This window comes from Peromyscus leucopus, chromosome 4, assembly GCF_004664715.2.
Source record: "Peromyscus leucopus breed LL Stock chromosome 4, UCI_PerLeu_2.1, whole genome shotgun sequence".
Lineage (NCBI taxonomy): Eukaryota > Metazoa > Chordata > Mammalia > Rodentia > Cricetidae > Peromyscus > Peromyscus leucopus.
The window spans coordinates 21695927-21722961 of NC_051066.1; the positions used below are offsets into that span (position 1 = coordinate 21695927).

At 39.3% G+C, this 27035-nt stretch overlaps 1 protein-coding gene across 3 annotated transcripts in view; it reads left to right on the top strand.

Moving 5' to 3' along the window:
• The first annotated feature begins 3009 nt into the window (after positions 1 to 3009).
• The window catches only part of Arhgap15 (Rho GTPase activating protein 15), a 602692-nt gene continuing 578666 nt past the window's right edge, over positions 3010 to 27035 (top strand). Inside the window, exon 1 of one of the 3 annotated variants that reach the window (XM_037204746.1) lies at positions 3010 to 3157. In XM_037204746.1, coding sequence (XP_037060641.1) covers positions 3147 to 3157 — 11 coding nt within the window. In that variant the 5' untranslated portion in view covers positions 3010 to 3146. The remainder of the gene's footprint in view (positions 3158 to 27035) is intronic. The other 2 variants (XM_028881759.2, XM_037204747.1) reach the window with 2 other exon arrangements.

The window sequence follows — 27035 nt, forward strand, 5'->3', positions numbered from 1 at the left end:
TAATGTAGGGCTAGACCCATGTACATCTGTCCATTTATATCTGCTTAGTGGGTGTGTCCTGCCAACACTATCTACAAAACAAATGATTCCTTCTGATTTACCTTAGGATGATGCTTTCATCACATATTTAATTTTCAAATAATGTCTTTTATATTAATTATTGTATACAATGTTATAATATACTAATAACATTGATTTAGGTATTAAAACACTGATTGATTATTCTTTGAAAGAGGGTCTTGTGAAAGAAACCCAGGCTGTCCTTGAACTCAATATGTAGCTGAGGCCAGATTTTAACTGTCTGTTTTCCTTGCCTCTAACTCCTAAGTGTGGAGATTGTGGGCCTACACCACTGTGTCCAATTTTAATATATATATATATATATATATATATATATATATATATATATAGCTATGTTTTTGTAGCATGTTAATATTTAGCGACCAAGTTAGCTGACTTTTTGTTATTATTCCCAAACGAGCTCGAATTCTTTAGATATTCATACTTCTACAGAAATTCTGGAAGTTGCTAGTGGCTCTCTCCAAAGGTTCCCACTATAGTTCTAATCAGGACTGTGTTGAGTCTATTTGTAGGCTGACCTGGGCAAGCTGATGCCAAGCCACTGCTTCGCATCTATGAACACAGTATATTTCTGGTTATAGTGGACTTCATTTCATTTATTTGATACGCATTTAAATTTTAGAAGACATTCTGGGAAATTGGCTTCAATGCTTCTCCTGGAAATGACTCCTAACTTCAAAGTCCATTGTGCTCAGCAGTAGAGAAACTAAATGAAATTCTGAAAGTGGAACTTCAGGATTCAGTATCACTCACTCAGAGCTATGCTGTACAGTGATGGCCTGTTTAGTTATAATAGGGGCTCCAAGATTAGAGCCTCAGAGTTTGACTCCTGGTTCCTCTCTACTAATTTGGCCCACAAATAAATCTCATTTTTCTTATATATAAAAATAGTATACTAATATTGACTGATTCATGAAGGCATTTTGAGGATTAAAACCAAGGGTAGAAGGAACTGCTTGCCCTAATGTGTAGCTCACTGCAAGCACTCACTAAGTACTCCTTCTGTGAATGAATGAACCTGTCTACCAATAAGTGACAACATGGGACCGAGAGCCTTAATCGGGATGAGTATCCATCACTCCTCATAGACCAAACCAAGACAAAGCCTTGTGAAAAGAAAATGCACCTTTGACTCCAGTTAATATATTTTATTAATACTTGCTTTTACAGAGACATCTAAGTTATACTGCTCATCCTTGATTTCTGAGTCCAGCGAGATTTTACCAAGGCTTCATATTAACTGTCTTAAATTTCTGGGATGCTTCCTGGTCCCATAGGCTCATATGCTTGAATGTTTGGTCCTTAGTTGGTAGAACTGTTTGAAAAGGATTGGGAGGCATGGCCTTGTTGGACGAAATGTGTCACTGAGAATTGCCTTTGACATTACAAGCCCACACTAAGCCCAGTCTCTCTGTCTCTCTCTGTCTGTTTCTCTCTGTGTATCTTTCTCTTTGTGTCTCTGTGTGTTTGCTGTTGCTGGTGGTTGTAGGTCAGGATGTATAGATCTCAGCTACTGCTCCTGTACCATGCCCACCTGCTTCCCTCCACAATGATAATGGACTAACCCTCTGAAACTGGAAGCAAGCCTCCAATTAAATTCTTCCTCTTATTAAGAGTTGCCTTGGTTATGATGTCTCCTCACGGCAATCTAATGGTAACTAAGATACCTACAATTCTTCCAGATATAAAAATTAGTTAAATCTATTTATTATTCTCCCTAAAGTACAGTTTTCATATCTGTGCATTCCACTATACAGATGACTATCTGAATTATAGGAAATGTAAATGGCTTGGACAAGTTTAAGCAGCAGAATCAAAATTGGTCCCTGAATTCAGTTTTCCTCACTTCTTTCATCATTCTTCCTACTTTCTCTTTGACGCCAATAGCAAACACTCACCAAAGTCCCTTAGGACCCATGTGCCTAAGAGGGTCCATCCAGGAAGGAGGTCTGACAGCGGATTGAATGGCATCGTAAAGCTGTCCATACTACTGTCCTCCATGGAGGTCTCATCCAATTAATCTGCAGATAAGAGACTGCGATTTATTTGCTCACATATTTGGAAGGCACAGGTTCCCTTCTGGGACTATCCTTCAAATCTCACGGAGCTAACCAAGCCTGGTAACCCAGGGTCTGATTTTCTGAACTCTGGAGCTTAATGTACATGCACATATTACAGCTGTTACTGAGACCTGGAACTGTATGATCTGGTCCAGCTGAGGCACAGCAGCTTGCCCAAAGGACAGCTCTTGAACCATTTATTTTGTCTTTTCCTTTCTGTTAGACCAAAGGATTGCGCAGCTTGAGCAAATGCTCTTCAGCACGTTTCAAACAGCTTAGGAAACAGAGAGAACATGCTAGAGTGGAACCTCATTCATGTGTAGTACTGAAGCAAGTCCCCTGCACTACATGCTCTCTTGGAGTGCCTGCAGGTTCTGGGCTGTGTGCTCTAAAGTTCTAATGCCATCTGCCCACAGCACTGTGCACTTGTTAACCCAACTAGGTTCCTGTATGTTTAGCCACCAGTTAGACAAGCACCAGCACTATGTCAGAGGTGACCTCTTGGCTTCCTAGTGGATATTCAATGCCTTCTGGTAGCACAAACATGCATAAGTTAGCCCAGGAGAGACTGTTTTTAGGGCTTTACTAGAAGACAGAGAAAGAGGAAGTTTCCACTGGTCTTACAACCAGCTCCTTCCCTGACCCCACCCAACCCGGTGGCTAAAATTTTATTACATTTTCCCCTCCACATTAAACTTGTGCAGCCCATACAAATATACAATACTGGAAAACTGACTATTATATTGGTAAATAATGGTATTGTTAACTGACTATGCAAGGTTAGCTCTAAGTCAAATAATGTGTGGTTAGCTGCATGTACCCAGGAAGTGGGTTGTTTTTAAGGTCTATGCTCACTCTTTGCCCCCGCCTTTTTTTTTTTTCTTCAGTACTGAAATTAAGCAGCAGCTAGCACAGGCCTCCTCCTAGGACATGTGACTTTGCTCTTTCCCGTTTTGTTAAAAAGGCATTAACAGGAGTTGATATCAGTTTTAATAGCAAGTCATCATGGAGAAAAGGTATGTACTTTTAACTTCCTACTGTAGATTAACAACTGGAAAGTCTTGCTGTTTGGCATGTAGAATCATTTCTAGTACATGTGCTGTGCTGCTCCTACCTGTAGCTCAAACATCAGCTTGTTTCCTTTGGTGGAGAAAAGTAGCTTTTCTTGTTGTTGTTGTTGCTGCTGCTGCTCTTTCATATTTGTGGCTGAAAAATTCAAAAGTCTGTTATGGAAGTATTATGCTAGTGTCTTTGGTTCTGATTTTAGACTAAACTGTTAAGGATCGAGTATGGCCAAGTTCTAGCTTGAAAGTGCTTTTAAAAGTAACTCTGAGTAAAATGTGTACTTTTAAAAGTACCCGTAAGACCATGCACCTTTAACTGATAGCTACATAAAAATAAGCATTATTCAAAATTCAGCTAATAAGAGAAAAAGGCCACTACAATGATAGGAAATAGCCTCTTAAATTTCCATGTGAAAATACTCTAAGGCATTGAGTAAAGAGCCATGAGAAGGTTCTCACACAACCTGATAAAACAGCCACTAAGAAGCAGGGAAGTTTAGCATATGAAAGATAATCTCTGTCACAGCAATGGAGTATTTCCCCTAAATTTTATGTATCAGAATGGATAAGATCAGGCTGGTTTTCTAAGTCATAAACAGACCTTTATGTTCAAAACAAAAATTTCACCTGATTTCACTGACGGTTATTTCTGGGAAGAGGGTTCACTTGAAGACATCATTCGTTGCTTAAGATACCAGTATTTTGAAATATTCTGAAATAATAAACCATGGAGATGAAAAGGACTTATTCATTGCAAACCAGCAAGAACTTTCCTTAGCCATTGATATGCTGATGTCTCTGTGCATTCTAACTTATGTGCAGAAATCATCGAAATGTTGCTGATCTTAGAGAGAAATACCTAAATAAATCTAACGGAAGAGTTTTGAGAAAATTTAATAAAAATGCAAGATATGATCCCTTTGCCCCTAATATTATTTTATTGTGCTGTTGGATAAGGATGTGATACCCTACAATACAAATATTTGGGGTTATTAAAAATGGTTGCAGGGTCGGTAAGTGCCAACAATTTTATTTTCTTTTATTGTGGTCTAGTGAAAGACACTTATAAATGTTTTTTTGTGTGTGTGTGACATGGTCAATCTTGTAGGAAATTATTCAGCATGCTGACACACTCCTGGCACACTGCATTTTAAGCTCTCTTCAATTGTCCACACTGAAGCTAGCTACTTGATGACTATTAAAATGATTATGGAAAAACGGAGATTAGGATGTGGTATCCAATACTTTTTATTGTTAGCATGTCAAAAGATCTGGTAACATATACTAGCTTTGATATTCTGATTAGAATTTCAATTTGTTGTATTTCCTTACCATGGAAAGTAGTATTTAAATCTGTCTTCAATATTATGCTGCTGAAACCCTGTATCCTGAGAAGCTATATCTTTCAGATAATATTGGTTGATATGTTATTGCTAATTTCATTGTATTATAAAAGAGCATCCCCATGAATAGAGGTGGTAGAATCCACACATTAGCAATAATGAATATTCAGATGAACATTTGAAGTAAGGAAAAGACAATAAAGGTTTAAAGCATTAATATGATTGGAAATCAAATTCTTTGTTAAAAAATGTTTCTGCAGCTTCTGTTAGATTCAGGTATTTTACAGAGTACATATGAAAAGTTCAGACAGTTTGGGATGGATGTGGACAAGGCAGCAAGTAAAGACAGGTATATTGATGATTTCAACCCTGTTTTGCCAAACAGTGGTGCAGACTCTGGACTATTCAGATTAATTCTTAAAGGGCTTGATTACAGTTGAGTTATTCTAGATCAGTCTGCCTCTGTGCATGCTGAATAGTTAAGTAAGTTTTAGTGAACTAAAACAAGCAGAGAATTTCGTTTTCAAAATCAGTGTTTATCAGCAGGCCTGATAAACACTATGATTTTTTATCACTTGGGGCCAGCATTCAGTCAAATTCAGAAAGGAGAAAAATCTTTCCTGCATACCTTCACCCCCTTTTGCTAATCTTTGGCTCTCTTCATGGGGTACCTCACACAGCCCCTAACTTAAAATCCTACAGTTTACTTATCCCATGATGCAGAACATAGGGACTTTAAGGCAAGCAGCTTTGTGCTTTACAAGGAAGGCACATGGTCTTAATGTCTTTGCCAGGGCATCCCTGTTCTACTAGCAGACCCCCAATATGGTCTCTCAGATAACGGGATCCAAATGACTATTTACGTGTTGAAGATTCCAGTCTTGCTTAAAGAAAATGGTGTGTGGTAAATGGTTATAAATAGTCCAAGGCAGGGTGTCTTGCTACCCCCAGTCCAATCAGTAGTATTGAAAGACCAAAGTTCTGAAAGTGTCTAATAGGGAAGCACCTCAGGGATGTACTCATCCCTATAAACTATTTCTACAAAAGTACACTTCTTTTTCACTCAAGTGAAAAACTACTGTGATGTATCTTCAGACAGTTTTGTTGTTTCAATACACAAAATACTTAACACATGTAGATTTTTGTGAGTGAATATGTGTGATACATGTGTGCATGTATGTGTGTTTGCAACGGTGTGCGTGTGTGCACGCGTGCACATATGCATGCTCACTCATGTTTGTGTTAGTGTATAGACCAAAAATCAAGGTTAAGTGTCCTCCTTGTTTGTTCTCATCAATACTTTTTGAGACAGCATCTCAGCAACCATGTCGTTCACCTAGTAAGCTAGACCGGATCCTTAGAGAGTTCCAGGCATCCTCCTTTTTCTGCCTTTCCAGTACCGGGATTACAAGCCCGGGCCACAGTCCCTGACTTCTCATGTGGGAGCTGGGGATCCGAACTCTGCTCTTCATGCTTGTGCAGCGAACACTTTACCCGCTTAACCATCTCCCCTCACCAGAGATGCAGTTTTTAATGTTCCAAATTATTTAAAAATTTTTAATGTTCCAAATTAAAGTGGATATGATATTTTTATAATGCGAAACATGAGTTAGATGACAAAAGTTAGAAATGAATTTATAATTTTTATGACTCTTAACTTATGGCAAATAAAATCATTTTGCTGCTAATGGTACAAACCTAGCAGTGGTAGCCGTGACAATGCTTGACTCATGACAGCTCCACAGAATACAAGGTCAGGAAGAGCTGGATCCACCATCTCCTTTGAGACTCTCAGGATGGAGTCTATATACCTTCTATAAGGAGTGTGCAGACGACGTTCTCACTGAGTTAACAGAGCTTCAGGCTGTGTCTCATCCTTTCTGAAAACCTGGTGGAAAAAGAATGCTTTTCCCATCACCACAGTAAGACCTAAGATGTGTATCTAACTGGGTTAGACACAGGAGTCTCAAAATTTGGATACAGGTTCAGGCCCATCTAATGATTCCATACCTGTAGCACATGGGCTTGCTCTGACATGAAGATTCTGCTGAATCGGGAAGGGAGGCACTTTCCCAGAAGAGTTATTGTGCTTCTTCAGACAAAACCACAGGACTCCTCTCCAGAGTTACAAATGGTTGCATTTGAAAGTATTGCTCCCACCTTCTCCAATCATGTACTTACACAGAAATGCATTAAAGCAGGGTTGAGTAAAGTAAGAATTTCCATGAAACCGAATTGAAAATATTTTCAACAACTATTTATGCAAACATCCTTTGAACAATCTAAAGTTTGTAATCTAGGACAAAAGTTAACTTACTTTGAAAGACTTGTTTACTTCTATTTTATGTGTATAAGTATATAGGCTGTATATATGTCTCACATCATGTGAGAATAGTACCACAGAGCCAAAAGAGGGTGTCAGATCCCCAGGAACTGGAGTTACAGACAGTTGTGATCTGCCATATGGATCCAGGGAATTAAACCCAGGTCTCCTGCAAGAGCAGCCAGTGCTCCATAGAAAAAAGTTATCTTATTACAATGCAAATAAAGTATATTAATTATCACAAAACATACAAAGGATGTTCTCTCTGGATTCAGAAACCCATTCAAAATTTTGCTGTTATTGTTGTTTGGCAGGCCACCAACTATAGAAACTTAGTGAGTAAATAGTACACCATTTGGTCTGTCTTGTAAGATAATTCAGAAAAATTGTGAGACAAGCTTATGGTGGGTTTCAGACACAAATTTATTCTAAAGAGCAGGATCGAATGTATTAAATTAGGAAAACATGGGCAAGGGCAGAGAATCTCAAAGCAGAAATGAAATGTCCAGTCCAGGTCTGATGAAAAGTAATGTAATGCGAGGTGAGGCCAGAAGAATGCTGGGGTTGTCAGGGCATGCACCTGCTGAACAGGCTGCACCTTAGAGATCCAGATGTGTACAGCAGCTGTGAGTGTCATAGTCCATTCCCAAGACTGCACACTGGCGTTGAATGGGTTTTGTCACATGAGCATCAGTCTGCTTCTTCAGTTTTCCTCACTGTTGAATGCAGTGCTCCTTGGAGTTTGCAGACAGCCTGAACTCAGTGACAAGGCACAACTTGCTTCCTTGCCCAGGCATCCAAGACCCTTGCCCAGGCTGAATTTCAAAAGATTTTTTTTTCTTTTCCTGGAAGTGCTTAGGTGATTTGATGGGATGATTACACATAAAGGAGACTTTTGGAGACAATCCTTCTTACATTCATCTTTCTGTCTACCTTATTCACTCTGACTTCAACCAACCATTTTCATACTGATTTATACTCCTTGGGTTCTTCCTGTAGAAAGTATATATTTATGTATGTTCATATGTGTGTGCTTCCTTTGAGGCATAACTTTACACACTTCTCCAACTTCAATTTTTTACTTTAGCAGTGAATATTGAGAACATTTTCATGATAAAAATAAATTATATGATACATTTTTTTAAACAACTGTTTAGTATTCCATATGAATTTATTACATCGAATCAGGATTTTACTTTAAGAGTCATAGTGTTCATCATTTTACATTTTCTATGGGGCAATGAATTTCTGTGCAATTATTTTGAAAATATATGTATAGAATGAATTATTAGAAATACATCTGTAAAACAAATAAAGTAATTTTAGTAGTGGCGCTAAACTATTCTTCGTATTCTTGTCACTTTTTGAGCCTCTATCCGCACTTCGTTAGGGTGGCCGTTGAAGCAGCGTAGAGAATGCCTCTGGCCACCTCAGCTTCGGCAGCGATAGGAGGGTGGCAGCTGTCGGTGTGCTCCACCTTTTCTGGTGTCATAAATTTACAAAATTGTATTCCGACGCAGTTTTGTGTGCTACTTCTGCTATTATGAATGAAGTTGAGTTTGCTTTTAAAAGTCATATCTGTTTCCACTATTCAGGAGGGGGCTCATTCTTAACTGTGTAATTAAAAAAAAAATCACTGATGTTCAAACCTTGCTGAAGATCTTGAAGAAAGTAAGAAACCAGGGGTAGAGTAGCATCCATAGAATAAACCTTTCTAAAGATTGAATGGACACTAGCCAACTGGGGAGGGGGAGACTGCTGTGTGAACGCTTGAAGGAAAGAGAGAAAGAATGCAAATAAAACAATACATCCAGAAAGCCAACAGGTCTCAGAGGAGCCCGAGACAGATGGGTGTAATCACTAGCTCAAGTAGATAAATAACCTTAAACAGAAGGAAGCAGGCTTTAATGAGTCTGAATGTAGATGAATTGGATATAGATAAGATGAAATGAGGAGAGGAAGTTGAGGGAATTCATGCTTCCTAGGTTCTGTCTTCCCTGAAACAGTTGGAAGCTCATCTGATGACAGTGAGTACTTCCAGGTGCCAAAAAACAGATGGAACATTTTATTTAAAAACGGCCCTTGTCGATAACACAGTACAATTGTAGATTTTTTTTTTTTAATTTTTTTCTTAGACAGGATGTTAACCGTGTAGTCAAGGCAGGCCTCACAGTCTCTGTGCAGCCCACTCCCAGAGTCTGACACCTTGTGTGGTCCAGGTTGGACTCGAACTTGTGTCAGTCCTCCTCTCTGACCCTCATATGGGCTGGGAATGCGCTCATGTCCCACCATTCCCGGTGTCTTTATCCCCTTTCTGTTGCTGTGATGTCATATGCTAGCAAAAGTAACTTAGAGGCAAGGGGTTTATTTCAGCTCATGGCTCAAGGTTACAGTCCATTATGGTAGGGGAAGTCACAGCGTCAGGGGCTTAAGACAGCGAGAAACACTTCATCCACAACAAAGAAGCAGAAAGCCATGAGTGAAAGCTTGCTTTCTAGTACTGGACACATTCCCCATATAACATAGACCATATCCTCTGCCCAAAGAATATACCCCCACAATTAAGATGGGTTTTCCCACATCAGTTTAAATATACTCAAGATAATCCCACATAAATGTAACAGGCTTTCTTTTGAGCCACCAATCAGCTCGTAAATTATGACATGGAGACTTATTATTAGTTATGAATGCTCGGCCTTATCTTAGTCTTGTCCCACTAGCTCTTATAACTTAATTTAACCGACTTCTCTTCATCTACATTTTGAATCTGGACTTTCTACCTTTCATTCTGTACGTCCTACTCCATGTCTGGCTGGCTGATGGCTGCCTGGCTGGCTGGCCTCAGGAGCCTCCCTTTCTTTCCCTCTTGTTCTCTTCTCCCTCTTCTCTTTCGAGCCTAGAATCCTCCTCTTACTTATTCTCTCTGCCCACCAGCCCCGCCTATCCCTCTGCTGCCTAGCTATGGGCCGTTCAGCTTTTTATTAGACCAATCAGGTGCCTTAGGTAGGCAAGATACAGCAACACATCTTTACATAATTAAACAAATGTAGGATAAACAAATGTAACACAGTTGTTTATGTTGCAGAATAGTATTTTAACTACTTATGAAAAGGTGTATTGCATTTGTTTATACTACATTTGTTTAACTAAGCAAAGATGTAACACATCTGTACATAGTAAAAGTAAAATTCCACAAAACTTAAACATGCCTAGAAGCCCATCCCCAAGGAGATACTAAATTTGTCAAGGCTAGTTATCACATTTTTAAATGGATTTTTTTTTCTATTTTAATAGACAGTAGCACAATTGAATTAAAGTCTATAACCAATTTGAGTTCCAAAATCAGATCCTGTAAAGTGTTAAGAATTACAAGGGAAACAAAAAAAATTAGGTATGTGTTCCAGTCAATGAAAACTTTAAATAACATAGACATACAAACACAAGAATTCAAATATAAAGCTATGTGCACAAACCTAATTTCTCATGAATGTTAAAGCACATACTATAGATAGATCCCCAGAGCTCTTAGCTTGGCACATACACTAGCCATCACACTTCCATGTTATCCAGACACTGAACTGCACATAGTGCTGTTGTAGACCCTTCTTTCCCTATTCTGTCCCATTTGACTTCCTAGTGTATCCTGATCTGTTTTCACCCTACTAATTGGTGGATGATCTTTCTTGGTGTCTTTTGTGTACTTTATGCCAGCATTCAGATCTCTAAAAATTGAAATAATCTGAGATCCATCTTGGCATGCAATCCTAGTTTTGTCCTGGATGTCTATTCCTAGGTAATCTTTAGTAGTATAACTTTAAATCCTATCTATGTGCTAATTAGATCTCAAGACCAAACCCTTGTTCACAGCATTAAAACTGTAAATGCAACTGACTACCCATCATCTGTCCTTGAATGTCTCTGACAAGTTGCAACAACTATATCAAAAGCAGTCCCTTTGGCTAGCAATAGAGCTCTGTGGGTAAAACGCCTGCTAAACAAGTCTGAGGACTTGAGTTCCAACCCCTAGACCCCACATAAAGAACAGAATGCAGTAACACACGGGTCTGTAATCTCAGTGAGATGAAAATAGGTGAATCACCCCAAAGCCCATGGGTCAGGTAGGCAGAAGTACAGAGTGAGGCAGAAACAAAGAGATACTCCACCTTAAAAGAAAACAGTGTGGAAGGTGTCCTCTGAACTCTATACTTCTGCTGGAGAATATGTGCCCCCCACATCACGCGCATGCACACATGCACTCATGAACATACACACACACACACACACACACACACACACACACACACACACACACACACACACACCAGAGAGACAGAGTGGCAAAGAACTTTAAAATACAAAACCAAAATAGTCACCTAGGCACTGCCACCTCTGCTCAACCCATGCTGCTTATCTCCTTCTGTCTTCCTTCATTATGACACCATCTTTCAGGCTTTCTGAGGCAATCTAGAATCATGCTTTGCTACCCGCCTTCTTCCTCCTCTTTCCTCTAAACACCTTCTACTTGCTGAACAGTAAGTAGATTCTGGGAACTACAGACAAAGCTTCCTCCATACTGTTTATGTGTCAGCGATGCCTCTCATAAAATGTCCCTTCTTCCTCAGACTATTTTTTTATTAGTGTGTTTGTGGGTATAATGATTTTTCTCTCCAAAATGCTGAGAAACAGCTACTCTGAGACACATGATGCCATGAAGTTTTAAACACAGCCGCAGCGACCAGTTCACTGTTAGTTACTGTTGTATTGCAGAAGAGACAGCATGGCAGAGGCAACTTACAAAAGAAAGCATGGAATTGGGTGCTCGCTTATAGAGTCAGAGATTCAGAGAGTGGGTTTGTGACCATCATGGCAGAGTACATGACAGCAGGCAGGCAGGCATGGTTCTGGAAAAGTAGCTGAGAGCTTATATGTTTAGAAAACAGCTATAATGCACACACACACACAGAGAGAGAGAGAGAGAGAGAGAGAGAGAGAGAGAGAGAGAGAGAGAGAGAGAGAGAGAATTGGGAATGGAGAGGGCTTTTGAAACCTCAAAGCTGCCCCAAAAGACAACTCCTCTGACAAGGTCAGACCTCCTAACCCTCCCCAAACAGTTCCATCTACTGCAAAGGTGGGGTGGGGTGGAGGCATGGTAGCAATAAGCCTTCAAATATATGAACCTAAGGGGCTACCACTATACTCTCTAATCAAAAGTAATATGGAGCAATGTATATTATATTTGTCTTAACTCACAGTTTCGATGTTAAAGAGTTTAGGAAATTCTACAACCTTTTGATTTGGATGTTTGGTCTAAAAGTGAATTTTTTGCTGTAGTATATTATTAGCCACATCTTGTGGAAACTATTTCTTACATATATTGAAGATACTAGCAAAGAACAAAGATATAAAAAAATATATATTATAAACCAAACCCCATCTATTACATTTTAAAAGGCATTGTCATACAAATTGTTTGTTTACATGTAGGTATTTTACTTGTATCCTTGTATTTGTATTCATAAAATATTTATTTGTTTCTTGGATTTGGGCTGATAGATTTATACTTTCTAGGAGTCATTTAGAGCAAATCAGAGGACAACTAAGGGTATTTTTTGTGTCTTGAACTCAGTACTTTTACCATTTCCACTGCTGTTACTGCAGAATTCTTAAACTTTCCTCCCTGTCATTTCCAAGGAGTAGCTAAATTGACCATTTGGAAACATGGACAATTCAGTTCTCTCCTAAGCATTCTTACTGAGCTCCAGACAAAACTCCCTAGTTTGCACTGCCCTCTGTGCCTCGGGACTCCGCTTTTGTTTCCCCTTGCAGGCTGAAGTTTATTATTTTTCAGCTAGTCAGTATCGATTTTCAAGACACCTTGCATGTTGTCTTACTGCCAACCCCTTAGAACCTGTAAGAGTAGCTGCGTGTAATAATCAGTGAACAACTATTTTCTCAGCGAAAGAATGAAAGTTACAGAAGTTGACCCTGGGCTATAAAAATAGGGAAAGACTTCTGAACACTTAAGACTTTTCCTGAGTCTAAAAATTAGAAAAATGTAGAAGGTAACTTATGAATACATCCCAGATAAATATCACTGTACCTACTCTGATGGTTATTGGTACTTCAGCAGCTGTGCCAGACAGTAGCAATTGGATTATCACTTGAATCTGTGGCTCTCTTTGCCTTCTTTTACTCTTATCTAAAGATAAATGTAGCATGATTTTTGTTCTAGTTGAATTCTAAGTATTATTATAAATTCGTGAAACTCATCATGAGCAATTTCTTGCAATTAGTTTCAATTCCACCATATAACCATGTGTGGGAGTACAGTTCGGCAGTAGAGGAAAGACGGAAGATGGGCTAATTCCTCTTTTGTTTGTTTTGGTTGGCAGAAAACTTTTACTCCAGAAAGCTCAAAACAGGCTGTCTCCAGAAATATGATTTTATTTTTAAGAGTTCCTATTTTGATAAAAGTGGTAGCCAGTCACTGATCCTTGGAATTGAAATTAGGAAGAACGAAGGAGAACTAAGGCGTGGAGGAGAGAGGAAGTGTGGTGTTCTTTTTACCCACTTTTACTTTAAATCTAGTGTTTGTACAGGTGTTCAAATGAATCACCTGAGGCAGGTATGCTGAGGCCACAGAAATATGTCTGGGGGGGGGGAAGGGGTGGGAGGAAATTGTGGGGTACAATATCTCAATTATTGGCAAGAAAATGTATTTTGTTTTATTTCAGTTCTTCCCTGGGTAAAGCACCTCAATATTTCATTATGGAGTTTAGGTGTGTATTCCAATCCGTATTGTGAAACGACATATACAGGACATCGATGAGGGCACTATGTTTAACTAGGGGTCCCAAGTGCTGGGATAACATGGGCAGCAGCTGGGCTTCTGTCCTTGGAGAGCCACAAGATCCTGTGGTTGTTTGGCAATAGGTTCTAGATTAGCCATCTGGCTTTAGGAAAGGGAATTAGCAATGGGGTGGGTAGGTACTGGTGGGGCCATCTTAATAAGGAACCTGGAGATGAGTCTGTAATGGCAGATGTGCAGAGTACAGATAATGGCATAGATGGGGAGAAAGCAAGATAAAGCAATTATTCTGGTTTCCCCTCACAGTGTCACACAATCCTGGGTCCGTTTGGCTCTTGTAAGTGTGAATCGGAAGTGAAACACAGGAATCCAATGACACTCCACACTGACTGGGAATCACAACCATTTTAAGCATGAGAGCAAATCTGAACTTGGACATTCCCCATGGTGCTAGTAGAATTTGTGGCATGGACTTGCAGACAGGCAACAAGCATCTGTAAAGGTGAAGGAATAGAAGCTTTGACCACACTGTCTGCCTAAGGAGCCTACAGTTAATTGGGCAGATTAGACACTGCTTCAGTAAAGAATAGGAAGCAAGTCAGGATATAAATATCTGTCAAAGTATAATAGGAACAGTAAAAGAGTCCAGAGCAAGAGAAGAGAGAAAGGGCAAGTCACGTTGTGCCAAGAGCACAGCACACTATCTCAACATCCAACAGGAGTCACGTTGGGAGGATGGTAAGGACATGTGAAGTAATGTCTGAAGAAACTCTTTCTGAAGCTGTGGTGCAAACACCATCTCCCAGCTCCACTCTCCATTTCTAACTTACCTGCCTGAATTCACGAAGAGTAAAATATAGAAACTTGTGTGAGCTTAATGTGCAGCAGGAACTCTGTTCTATGCACTCAGCAGAGGAGGGATGCTTCTATGCATATTGATGCCAGGTGTCACCTTCAAAAATATCTCCAGACCAGTCAGAACACACAAGCTAGAAGAGTCATTCAGAGAGAAATGGAACACAGGGACATGCGTCCTCTCTAAGGGATGGAAAAGGGGTTCTCATCCAGTGGACTGCTATCATTCAGTCTGGATCACTTTGTCAAAGCTAATGATTTTTCAAGTGAAGATATGAAACTTTTTTCTATTTTTTTCCACTTTTTTAAATAAACATCAGCTCTCATTTTCAATTGGAAATTGATTCAAAACATTTTAAAACATTGTTCAGGCCCAACACCATATGTCTGTGGGCTGAATCTGGTTGGCTGTCTGGCTGCCTTTTCCACCTCTTGTTGAATTTATAGCTGCTCCTAAGAATGCAGGAGCAGGTGTCACAGAGCAAACAAGAGCCACCAACTAACTTTTATACAGTTAAGACATCTCAAAAGTCCTTTGGGATTTGTTAAAACATTGAATTATCTTATGAGAAACCATCTATTTATATAGATAGCTTTTCATTTAAGTTTGTTTTGTCTGTCTAGATTTCATGACTGGGTTCATTTTCTTCACTAGAAAGAATAAATTTTCTTCTGCTGCCAACTCTCTCCAAAACACTTTAAAATCATTAAAATATGTATCCAAAAGTTTAACTTAACTGAGTAATAAAGAAAATATTACTTTTTCAACAGATATGTTTAATCGTATGTTATAGACTGTGTATTACAGAGTGTCACCTGACATGTACATGTGTGTAGATGTACTGTTCTATGGGATATGAAAGATTTTCATGTCTCACATGAGAGGAGTAACAGTGGCAACATCTAAACACATATCCACATGTGTGTGGCCACACTGGTGCTCATACACACACACACACACACACACACACACACACACACACACACACACATATGCACACATGCACATATACACATGAAGTTCACAGTACACAAAGCAGGCAATATAGCCAGGGTGTGGATGCATAACCCTTTTCTTAACTCTCTGTGACTCAGAAGGATCATGGCAAAGGAGATAAGCAAGTAAAGCCACACAGAAGATAAAGAAAATCCAAACATTTTAAATAAAACAATCCTCAGTCCAGTACATTTTAGCTTATTTTAATTTTGAAATTATAATTACAACATATTTTTCTCTCCCTTCCTCCTTCCAAAATCTCCTCCTGGCTCTCCTGAGAATTCATAGCCTCTTTTTTCAAAAACTGTTATTGCTCACATATATTTATATGCACATATATACCTAAATATAGGCTTTCAGTCCATATAATGTCACTTGTATGTTCGTTTTAAAACTTGAAGTATTATGCATTCTCTACATTAGGATGGAAATTTGGCTGAACTAATGAAAATTATAATAATGTTGAATGAACTGGACCCCTGTTAGGTAGATTACTAACCCCCATCACCTCTATTTCCTAGCTAAGGGGGCCTCTGGGAAATTTGGTTTGGGGATCCAGTCACCTCAAAGGTTCATGAGTTAAGGTAACCAGCAAAGCAACAGAAAAGACTAAAAATACTGAAAGCATGAGGACCCTTCAGTTACTCAGTCAGATGGAGCTGAAAACATCCTAAGATGTGCAATGAACATGGGATAGTGGGAAATTTCCAAAGATTGAGGATGAAAAATTCAACTAAAAATTTCAATTTCAGTACAGAGGACTGGCCAATAAATTTTCCTCATTTTACTGTCCTTGGCTTCTACAAAGAACTTTTGCATGATCCATACTTCCAACCTTCCTCCACTCTTTAACAAGGAGAGTTGTGTTGCATGTGTCCAACTTGCTATTTGGTTCACACTGACCAAGCCCATGATATAAGCCAACAAACCAAAGGTAGCAAAGTACCCTGAACCGAATGTGGCACAGCAGACTTGGAGCCTGTGCCAGGCCGTGTCTGTGTATACCATCTTATGGAAAAGGACAGACTTTCAGCAGTATTTGTGTTGGATATTTGTTAATATCTAACTCCCATATTGAAGCACTGTTTTCATTCACCTGTGTCCATGTACCTACCCACCAACTACTCACACAGCTTTCCCTCTTCCCAATATGGTGCTCCACCACCTGCATGCTCTAAAGTGAACTTCCATCCCCGTAAAACAACTACAGTTACAGCAAAAGCAAGATGAATCTAACAATGATATAGCAATCATTTTAGAATAATACTAATATGAAAATAACTCTTATGATAATTTTTATAAAGCAGGCTGGAGATGACTCAACAGTCAAGAGCACATGGATATTGGGCAGCTCTCAACTATCCATAACTCTACCTCCAGGAGATCCCACCCCTTCTTCAGGACTATGCCTGTGCTGGACTCATGCAAATAATACGCCGCACATATAGAGAATCAAAATTAAAATGAAATAAAATATGTAAACCTCCTTATAAAATAGCTTAAAACTAGGAAAATCTGAGTCCCTGTGGGATTATGGGCTAATGTTGTTTATTTATTTTCTTTTTCCTTTTCCTTTTCTTTTTTCTTTTCTTTTTCTCTTTTCTTTTTATGATTTTTGAGACATGGTTTCCCTGTGTAGCCCTGGCCATCCTGGAACTCACTCTCTAGAACAGGCTGGCCTTGAACTCAAAGATTTACCTGCCTCTGCCTCCAGAGTTCTGGGATTAAAGGTGTGCACCATCACCGCCTGGGGAAAATATGATTTCTGACCCTTCCTCAACCTTAATGATTTGGAATAACTGTGGAAGATACGGTTAAGTTTGCTTGCTTAATTATCTATAGACAAATCATTGATGACCATTGTTTTATAACACATGCCTTGCCCCCCTTATCTGTTATAGTCCAGCACTCATTTTCAATTGTGAGCTTATTTTTTATTCTAACTCTTAGGATAAATGTTAACTAAGTGCTGGTAACCACTAATTCCAGAGGGATGGGATTGTGTGGTTGCAAAAACAACTGGTCTTGTATATTGGACTGGGCCTGCAATGTACACATCGAGCTCACTTTCCAAGCTTAGTTCCAAGTCCAAGCATCCATGCAGCCACTTCCTCTTCATCAGGCATTGTGTTGTCTCTGACTACAGCTTCCTCAACTGGTGACCTGGTCATTTGTTGGTTATCCACTTACTAGTGTTGAAGTCCTGCTCCAACACTGCCAGTCTGAGATGTCTGCAACTCGATAACGGACCGCCTAGTTGATAGCTTCTACACTGTGCCTCATTGGCTGTTTCTGCTCTCTGTTAGATAATTCCATCTTACTTGTCTTTCCAATTGCCACTGTTTACCCTGACTGTGACCAGATACTTGCATCATTTTTTTTTTTTGTATAATGTTGGTACTTGACAAGTTATTCACCTCTGTCACCACCTGTGCCCAACAGAGCTCTTCAGAAACTGTCACTTTAGATGGTTTACTAGATCATGGTCCCTTTCCACTTTGTGAACATTAGCGATGATACTCAATTCAAAATGGCAAATATACACATGTATGAGTTATCCATAGAGCAAGAATTTTATCCCATCTCCCAGCAAACACAAAATTATTCCAGGTTAAATCACAGTTTTAAAAATGAAAACTTAAAGAACCAATAATTTAAGGTAAAATATTTCATACAAACAAGTATGTGTGTAACCTAGAATTACTCAGGGTATATTTAAGAAAAAAGTGAAAATTAAAAGGAAAGGAGAGCCTGGAGAAATGGTTCTGCAGCTCTGCATCTCCCTGCTCTTACAGAGGACAAGCCTTGGCTTCTGGCATGCATGTGGCAGTTCATATCTGTAACTCCAGTTCCAGGGGATCTGACACCTTCTTATAGCCTCCATGGGTGCCAGGCACAAGCATGGTACACACAAATATGCACAGGTATTCGTTCATCCACAAAAAATAAAAATTTTAAATAGGGAAGGAAGAGAAGGAAGAGTATATTAGAAAATTTTAAAATTAAAGGATCATACTAATAAAATTATAACATTAAAAGAATGAAAAGGCTACCCACAAGTGGAAGATGTATACAATAGAAAATGGTTTGTATCAAGGTCAGTAAAGAATTATTGCCAAGCAATAGATGAAAGAAGACAACACAATGGAAAAGTAATAAGGAAAATGAGGAAGACAGAATCATAGTTGCCTTTGGTGAGGTGGCGACTGTAACAGACAGAAGCATGAATCTCAAGTGCCCTAGTGTGATGTTTAGCCATGATTACACAAAAGTGTCCAGCTTCAAACAACTAATTGAGCTCTGGACACAAACACAGGCATGATCACACATGCAAAAATGCCTTTAGAGCTATTTAACATGCTTCATGCTCATGACGAAGAGGCAGCTATTTTAAAAATATATTAAAGGAACATCTCTGATAAACTTTTGATGATACAGCCATCATCCCTCACAACAATGGAATGTCACAATGCTGCTCCATCTCTACATCAGTCTGCCCTGTTGGCACTGAAATTCAATCCAATCAATCCAGACTTTGGAGATATCAGCATTATGGGAAGAATAATGAACACAATAACAAATTTTCTAGATGAAGCAAATGCCAGCTGTATTGACATTACTGATCACTGTTAATTACTGATGAACACTAATTGTGCAATATACAACTTCCCTCTATTTGAACCCTGCCCAGGCAAAAACCGAGATAAAGTCTGGTATAACTGTTACCAACAGCTAGAAGATTTAACCAACTTGACAGAGAACTTTGCCACAGCAACAAAGTCATTTAGGGGGGAAAATATCACCTTAGAAATCCCAGGAAATAGACGCAAACATAGTCTTAAATGCAGTGTCTACACTTGGTACTCTTCCAGCAAAGATCAGAGCACATGCTTGGCCCTGGCAATATCTAGATTCTGTTTGTTTCGCCAACGTTTTCTAATACTGTGGATGCAGGGCAACTATGCTGGTATTTCTCTTAAGAGATACTTTATTTTCAATCTCTATAAGTCTGCAAGAGATTGTAAGTCCTCCACATTTCTTTCCGAGTTAGGTCAAAGTTAACAATGAACAGTCTGAAGACTGCCTTAGTTAAACCCTGTGTAGTTCTCTGTATCTAAGGGACTGGCATTCCAGAGAACGTCTTCCAGTCCTGAAAGGTAACCACATCAGCATTCACATTTTGGCCCTATGGATTTCCAATGCTTTTCAACCTGCCTGAGCATCAGAGGAAACCAGACATTTCACTAATCTCAATTTCTGTCTTCTTAGTTCAATGAAATTGCACCTGTGACCTCTGTCACTAGGAACTTTGACTTTCTTGTCTCATCTTACAATTTTTCTGCATATGTTTGATGCCTTAGAAACATTAAACAAGTACTTGGATGTCCAAATTGTACTTTCTAAAATCCTGGATCTTTTTCCCTCATGTCACATGGTTCTTTTAGCATGACAGTAAGACTTATAAATACTTGAAGAAATATGTATTCAGATTTATCTTTCTCATTGTTGTTTGTTGTTGTTGTTTTTTTTTTTGTGTGTGTGTGTGTGTGTGTATGTGTGTGTGTGTGGTGCTTAGGCATATATTATAGCACACATGTGGTTGGTCAGAAGATAGCCTTCAGGACTCAGTTCTCAATCTCCCATGGTTCTAGGGAATCAAGGTTAGGTCACAGGCTTGTGCAGCAAAGAGCTTAACCAACTGAACTGTCTCACTGGCCATACCATATCTTTTGTAAAACAAAATAACCTTAAACAAATAACCAAATGTCTCCAAGAACTATAAGACGGGTTCAAATTCCTTGAAAGCAGTTGCACAGTTCTCCTAATTCAGCCCTGCCAGACCTTCTCTACTTAGCTTTTCTACCCAGCTACCCATACTCTGCCATTTGATGTGGAGGTACATGTCTTTCTTCTGTGAATGTAATATCTCACCCCATGGGGCTCAGATTTATGTCTTCTCCTGTGAAGTTGTGTTTATCCTAAACACCAGCCCTAATGACATACCTTGAAAATGTCCCCCGTTCCATTCTCCTTTACACCCTTATCAGACTCCATGACTGTCAAGCATGCTATGCCTAAATTTACTGAAAGATTCTCCATAATTTCTGTAGAACCAGTGGGACTAAACAAGCCATTTCTTGGGGTGAAGACTCACTATGCCTGGGACTAAAACTGTCTGCTTCATTTCCATGAGAATGTTGCTAAAGTCCCTGGGAGGTGGGGGTGCCAATAACCGACAGTTAACAGATGTCAGAAATGCCTATCATACAGATTTTGAATCTATTCTATTTTTAATGGATTATCTCCATTTAGAATGGCCAATGCAAAGATAATAATAGTAACATTACAATTTTTCTAAGCAGCTGACCTGTCAGACATTTTCAGTAAGTGCAGCCTACCCCCAGATTCCCTGATATTGGTTAAATAAATGTAATGTCTTATTATCACATCTCCCATATGTAACACCTGCCCTGTCAAAGAGAATGTTACCCAATGGGCTGGCTATGATCAAATTCCTTTACTGTGATCTTCCCTTCTCATTATACTTGACATTTTTGAAACTGGGTTTTATTGCATTCTCTCAGCTTATGGAAGTGGTCTGGGGAAATGAGACTTAATAGAGATGTAGAAGCCACTGGGAGAAAAAGGAAAGGAAAGGAAGCGAGAAGGAAACTGAAATTAAAATGTTATTTTGGTAAATGGCTGCTGTGGTAGAAGCAGCAAACAATGGCAACGCACATTAATTACTGACCTGTCAGGAAAGCACGACTCCAAGGTTGTGCCACGTATTACTGGAGCTACCACAGCCACAAGTCATTTCCACAGGGGAATAAGCAGACTTTGTTGTAGCACAGATCAACATAAGATCTTTCCAGGGGATTGAAATGGATTTCTCTGAGAAATAATACTTGTTTGTGGAGTAGCCATGATCTCTTAGCAGACCCGGAGAGTCAGTCTGTACCACACATGCAGAGACAGAAATAGGATCTGACTACAGAGGGACTTTCTGCGTTTGGGGGGTGGGGTGTGCAGAAGAGACCTGGCTTTTGTGGGTGGGGTGACCACATAGCTCATGTGCTACGCAAGGAAAATCTAGGCTGGCTCTCATAAAATAGGAATTCTCTGAGGGTGCATGTGATATCTGCCTCTGAAATAGTTGTCCTCAAAAAGCTCCCAGTGGTAGCCAGTGTCATATGAAAAAGTTCATATTTGTGTATGTGAGTGAGTACATATATAAAGTGCCTGAAGTAATCTTGTTCTCAAGGGAGATGTTCACTTGTTTGCAATAAGAAGGAAACAGAAGGGTTATTCTGAAATGGAATGAAAATATGGTGTTCTGTACATTTTTGGAAATCTATATGAATCTCTAGGAATACTTTAATTCTGGCCACATAAATATAAAAAGCCTCACTTCTTTGTGCCTCTGACTTGCTGTGAAATACTCATAGTGCACTAGCCCTCATCCCAAACATTGCTAGGAACACAGGTTAAAAAAAAAAGAAAAAAAAAAAAGCTTAGACAGATGTTTTCCTTTTCCTGACAGTGTGTTGATAAGTTACACACACTAGTATTAACTACTTTCCTCAACAAACATTGATTCTATCACTCTTGTTTTTCCCAGACCCATAGGAACACATATTAATTCATTGGGAGAGTTTATGATATGTATCTAATGTGGCTGCACTATAGTCATTTTAACTTCCCTGATCTCTGAAATATTTACTTTGGAATCGTTGTTCTCTTATTTTCCCAGACTAAGTCTTCCCTGACTTTGGACTCTACAATGGCATCAAGTATGTTTAGGGATACAGGGTCCTGGGCTGCCTGGGAGGACTTTGCACTGCCCATGACAACTTGGAGAAGAAAGCAATGTATTCAAGCCCAATTCTGCTGAGTCCCACATGAAGACTCCATCATAGGGCCTCTTTACTTTTCCATAGCTCAAAGATATCTTAATATGTTCTTACTTTTAATGCTGCTGTTGTGAAATAGAAGTCAGAACTCTACTTTCAGACTCAAAAGGTCATGCTGCTGAGCTTCCCCATAATTAACAGCACAAAAAATAATTGGCAGAGCAGCTATGAAATTTGTGATTACATATCATGTTCACTCCTCTTTGGGCTTTTGTAGGGTGAAAGGTGAAATAGAGCCCAGAACGCCATAGAATCAAGTCTCATGAGCAGAGCCAACATTTGTGTGGCTTTGATGAAGTGTGTTCTCATCATACTTCCTGTTTTGAAAACAGGATTGAAAGTGGAACTTCAGCAATACCACAAGATATTCTTGCTTTCTTAGTACGTACAAAATCAGAAGTCTAGAGGAGTAGTAAAGCCAGGCTTAAATGATTTATATTTAAATTTCTAAGTTGGGAATTTGGGACTCGTGGGAGAGATTTATAAAATCAGTGGGTATCTTAGACACATGCAAAATTGTCTTGTTCTCCCCTATCTTTGTTAGTCATTCTCCATTATTGATTGCCTCCTACAGAAAGCATCAATGTCTTATCTTATGTAATAAAAATGATGATTTAAGTGAATGACATAGACTAGGATAAACAAGGGGCAATCTGAGCAGGAATGAAGAGTTAATATAACCAGAATTGCTGCAACTAGTATCAGCAATATGCCTGAGGTAACTACGTCATCCAGAGAAGAAACAGGCAGCACTAACATTATAAAATCTAGATAATTGAAGATTTGTGGGGTCGAGACATGGGTAGAACAATAAAATAGCTGTTAAAATATCTGTCAGTAATTTTGGAATAATGTAGAGACACAGAGCTCTTCATGTCCCTTTGTGGATGCCCTGAAATGCACACAGTGCTTGGGTTAGCCCAGCTACTTCCAGATACTGAGCCAAGAACCCTCAAGTGTGAGTCAAGATTGAGCAGGTTTTGTGATATAGCTTGGTATCAAGAAATGTATTTCATGAAGACTGGGGCATCACTTCAATACACCTAGGAGGCATTTTCCAGGATGGATCACTATGTGCAATCCTGATGGCATCTCCATGGAGCTTACTTAAGGCCATATGCAATATGGTCTGATATTCATTCTAGATTTTTAGAAGTTGCTCACAATGCTCTTTCTATTTACTTAGGTGATATTATATCCTTCTGAGGTCTTTGATGTAGTTGGAGACTAGATAGTTATAATTATGATTTTCCCTGGTTATGATATGAGATAAATTAGATATGAAACTTTAGACTCGCAAATATAGGATATATAGAATATTTTCTTTAATTTTGCCAAATATAAATAAACTAGATATTATAATTGTAATTCTTGCTTGATAATTGTTCTATAATATGTAATTTTACTATGTTAAAGTTAAAAACCTTCCTTTTTGATTAGACAGAAAAGGGGAAATGCTGTGGGATAATGCTTTTGTACACTGGTTTAATAAAACATTGATTGGCCAGTAGCCAGGCAGGAAGTATAGGCAGGATAAGCAGACAAGGAAAATTCTGGGAAGAGGAAGACTAAGTGAGGAGACACTAGACTGCCGTCCAGGGAGCAGCATGTAATGGCACACAGGTAAAACCACAGAACACATGGAGACATATAGATGAACAGAAATGGGCTGAGTTTAAGTGTAAGAGCAAGTCAGTGGTAGGCCTGAGCTAGTCGCCAAGCAGTTTTAATTAATATAAGCCTCTGTGTATTTACTTGGGTCTGAGTTGCTGTGGACCCGGTGGGACACAAGAAAATTTTCAGCTACAGTCTGGTAAACATTATTCTACCTGATTCAAAGATGCACACTGCCAGAGGAGTTTCCATTTTGATATTCAGGCAAATGCTTCTTTGAAAATTATGAAGACAGCTGGCTAATCTTTCATAACATCATGTTTGTTGGCTTAGTTGGAATAATTTTATCTAAATAATTCACTGAGAAACATGAAGGATACAGGTCAGGAAGAATAGAAATGCAAACTGCACAAGTCCAGCTTCTGTAGATGACAGGATGCCTAAGTCAGTGACAAAAAAAGAGACTTTAACAGGAAATTTATAGAGTAATGGTAGGGTGTGGGGTAGAGGGATAGAGTACTGGAAGGTAAGGGGAAATAAGAAATTATAGGGGGGTAAAGAGAGGGCTTTACGTATGATCCAAATACAGCTTGCAAAATATTATCTAGAAACAGTTCTACTCGGAGTCAGTGGTTCCTGTCATAGTGAATGAGTCAGTCTTCTTTGCAAATACTTTGCACACCACTACAGCTTGTGTTCCAATTCATGACGATCACTCTGCTTCCCTCCACCCCTTCCTTATGCACCTCCTGCTGTCAATGGGGAGATTCTGCTTTCCTCTCAATCAACCAACAGAAGACATTTGTGTATGATGCCAAGAGAAGTTTCCTCTCTCAGACTCTCTTCTGGAGGGTTTACAATACCAGCTGGGTATAGCTCTGGCAAGTGTTCTCAATTGATGCATCGATCAGAAGACAGGCAAGCAACACTAACAATCTCACCCCCAGAAGTCAAACACCACTTTCTTTATGACATTCATCGTGGTTTCCTTTCAGTTTATTCTCTCCCCCCCACACACTTTATTTCCCCTTCATGAAAGCATTGGTAGCTAGTTCACATTATCTTAAACGTTAGCAAGGCTGAGCACTCTAAGCCCTTGCCTGACTTAGCCAGGCACTCTCTGATCTTCTCTTCAGAATTGCTCTCTCCGTCTCCTAGCTCTTCATCAGTCTGATAACACTGATCTTCTCCCAAGCTAGGTACAATCTCAGTGTAGTAGATTAGAGAATTTAATGACTGAGATGTTTCTCTATCCTCCTCAAAAAACTGTAAGGCATTTGATGTAAGAACACAATCTCTGATGTCTAAGATACTGCCCACCTCCTGGAAGAATCTCAGTAAATCTTGAAGGAATAAAGTTTTTCAGCTGATAGGAATCTTTTCCTGTGTGTGATGGATGTGTGTTCTTGTGGGTATGTACAAGTAGGTGTACAAGTAGGTGTTCATGAATGTGCGTGTGTGTGTGTGTGTGTGTGTGTGTGTGTGTGTGTGTGTGTGAGAGAGAGAGAGAGAGAGAGAGAGAGAGAGAGAGAGAGAGAGAGAGAAGAGAGAGAGAGAGAGGGTGCTTGCAATCCTCTCTTCCATCACGCTCCGCTTGACTGTTGAAAACAGAAGCTGATACTCAAACTCACTAATTCAGCTAGTTTGACTTCTAATGAACTCCAGGAATCTGCATGTATCTACCTCCCAACTCCCCCTGATGCCCAACTTTCAGATTTTCATATGGGTGACGAGGATTTGAATTCAGCACCTTTACCAACTGTGCTATCACCCCTGTCTGGAAAAACAGGTTTTGATGAATTTTTTATTGTTGTTGGTTTTTAAGATAGGGTTTCTGTGTGGCCCTGCTTGTCCTGGAACTAGTTCTATAGACCTCAAACTCACAGAGATCCACCTGCCTCTGCCTCCTGGGGAGCTGGGATTAAAGGCATGTGCCACCACCACCTTACTGTGGCATTTCAAAAACCCTCTTCAGAATATTATATTGTTCTACAAAATGAGAAACTCACAAATACTTGGAAATAACAAAGATCAATTATAAGGTAGTTTTTCTAATTAATTTCCTTGTTCCTGAGATAAAATATTGACCACAACTTGAGGAAGAATGGGTTTAATTGACTTGCAGTTTATATATAGTCTATTATCCAGGGAAGCCAGGAGAGGAACTCAAGCAGGGAGGCAAGAAAAGAAGCAAAGACTAAGGAGAAACACTGCTTACTGGCCTCCTCTCCATTGTTTGCTCAGCTGGATTTCTTACACACCCTGGACCTCATGCCTAGGTGTGGTACCACCCATGGTGAACTGAGCCCTCCCTCATGAATCATTAATGAGGAAATTCTCCACAGACTTCCCTAATAGGTGAATCTGAAGGAGCAGCTCCTCAGCTGAGGTTTGCTCTTCTCAGGTGACTCTAGTGTGTGTCAAGATGAAAAACTAACCTGCACAATATGACAATGTGACTACTAACACAGCAAAAGAAAATCCTGTAGCAGTTCCTGAGTTTCTGTGGCTTTAACTACCTATAGCCAATCATATTCTGAAAGTATTACATGGAAATTTCCCTAAATTAAAACAAATCTTAAGTTTGAAGCCATGTGCTGCTCTGAGATCATGGTGAAATTGAATGCTGTCTGCTCTGACACTCTCAAGAACCTGAGCCATACCTGTGTGTAGTGTCTTCATTGTATATGATGCCCACTTGTTAATGGCTTGGTAACCCTCTCAGTAATTAGATCCAGCATTCCACGTCTTATACTTGATTTTGTGTAATCCTTATGCAGTGCCTAATTTACGTTACAGTCCTACCTTCTTCACATACTGTATGACATCACTTGGGCATATGTCTTCTCCCATTGTCACTAGAAGATACAAGAGAATAGCACAATTCTAAGAGAAAGAAACCACATTTGCATAACTTCCATTCCAATACAGTGTTATAATTATGATCACTTAGTGTGCATGACTCATAAAATAACC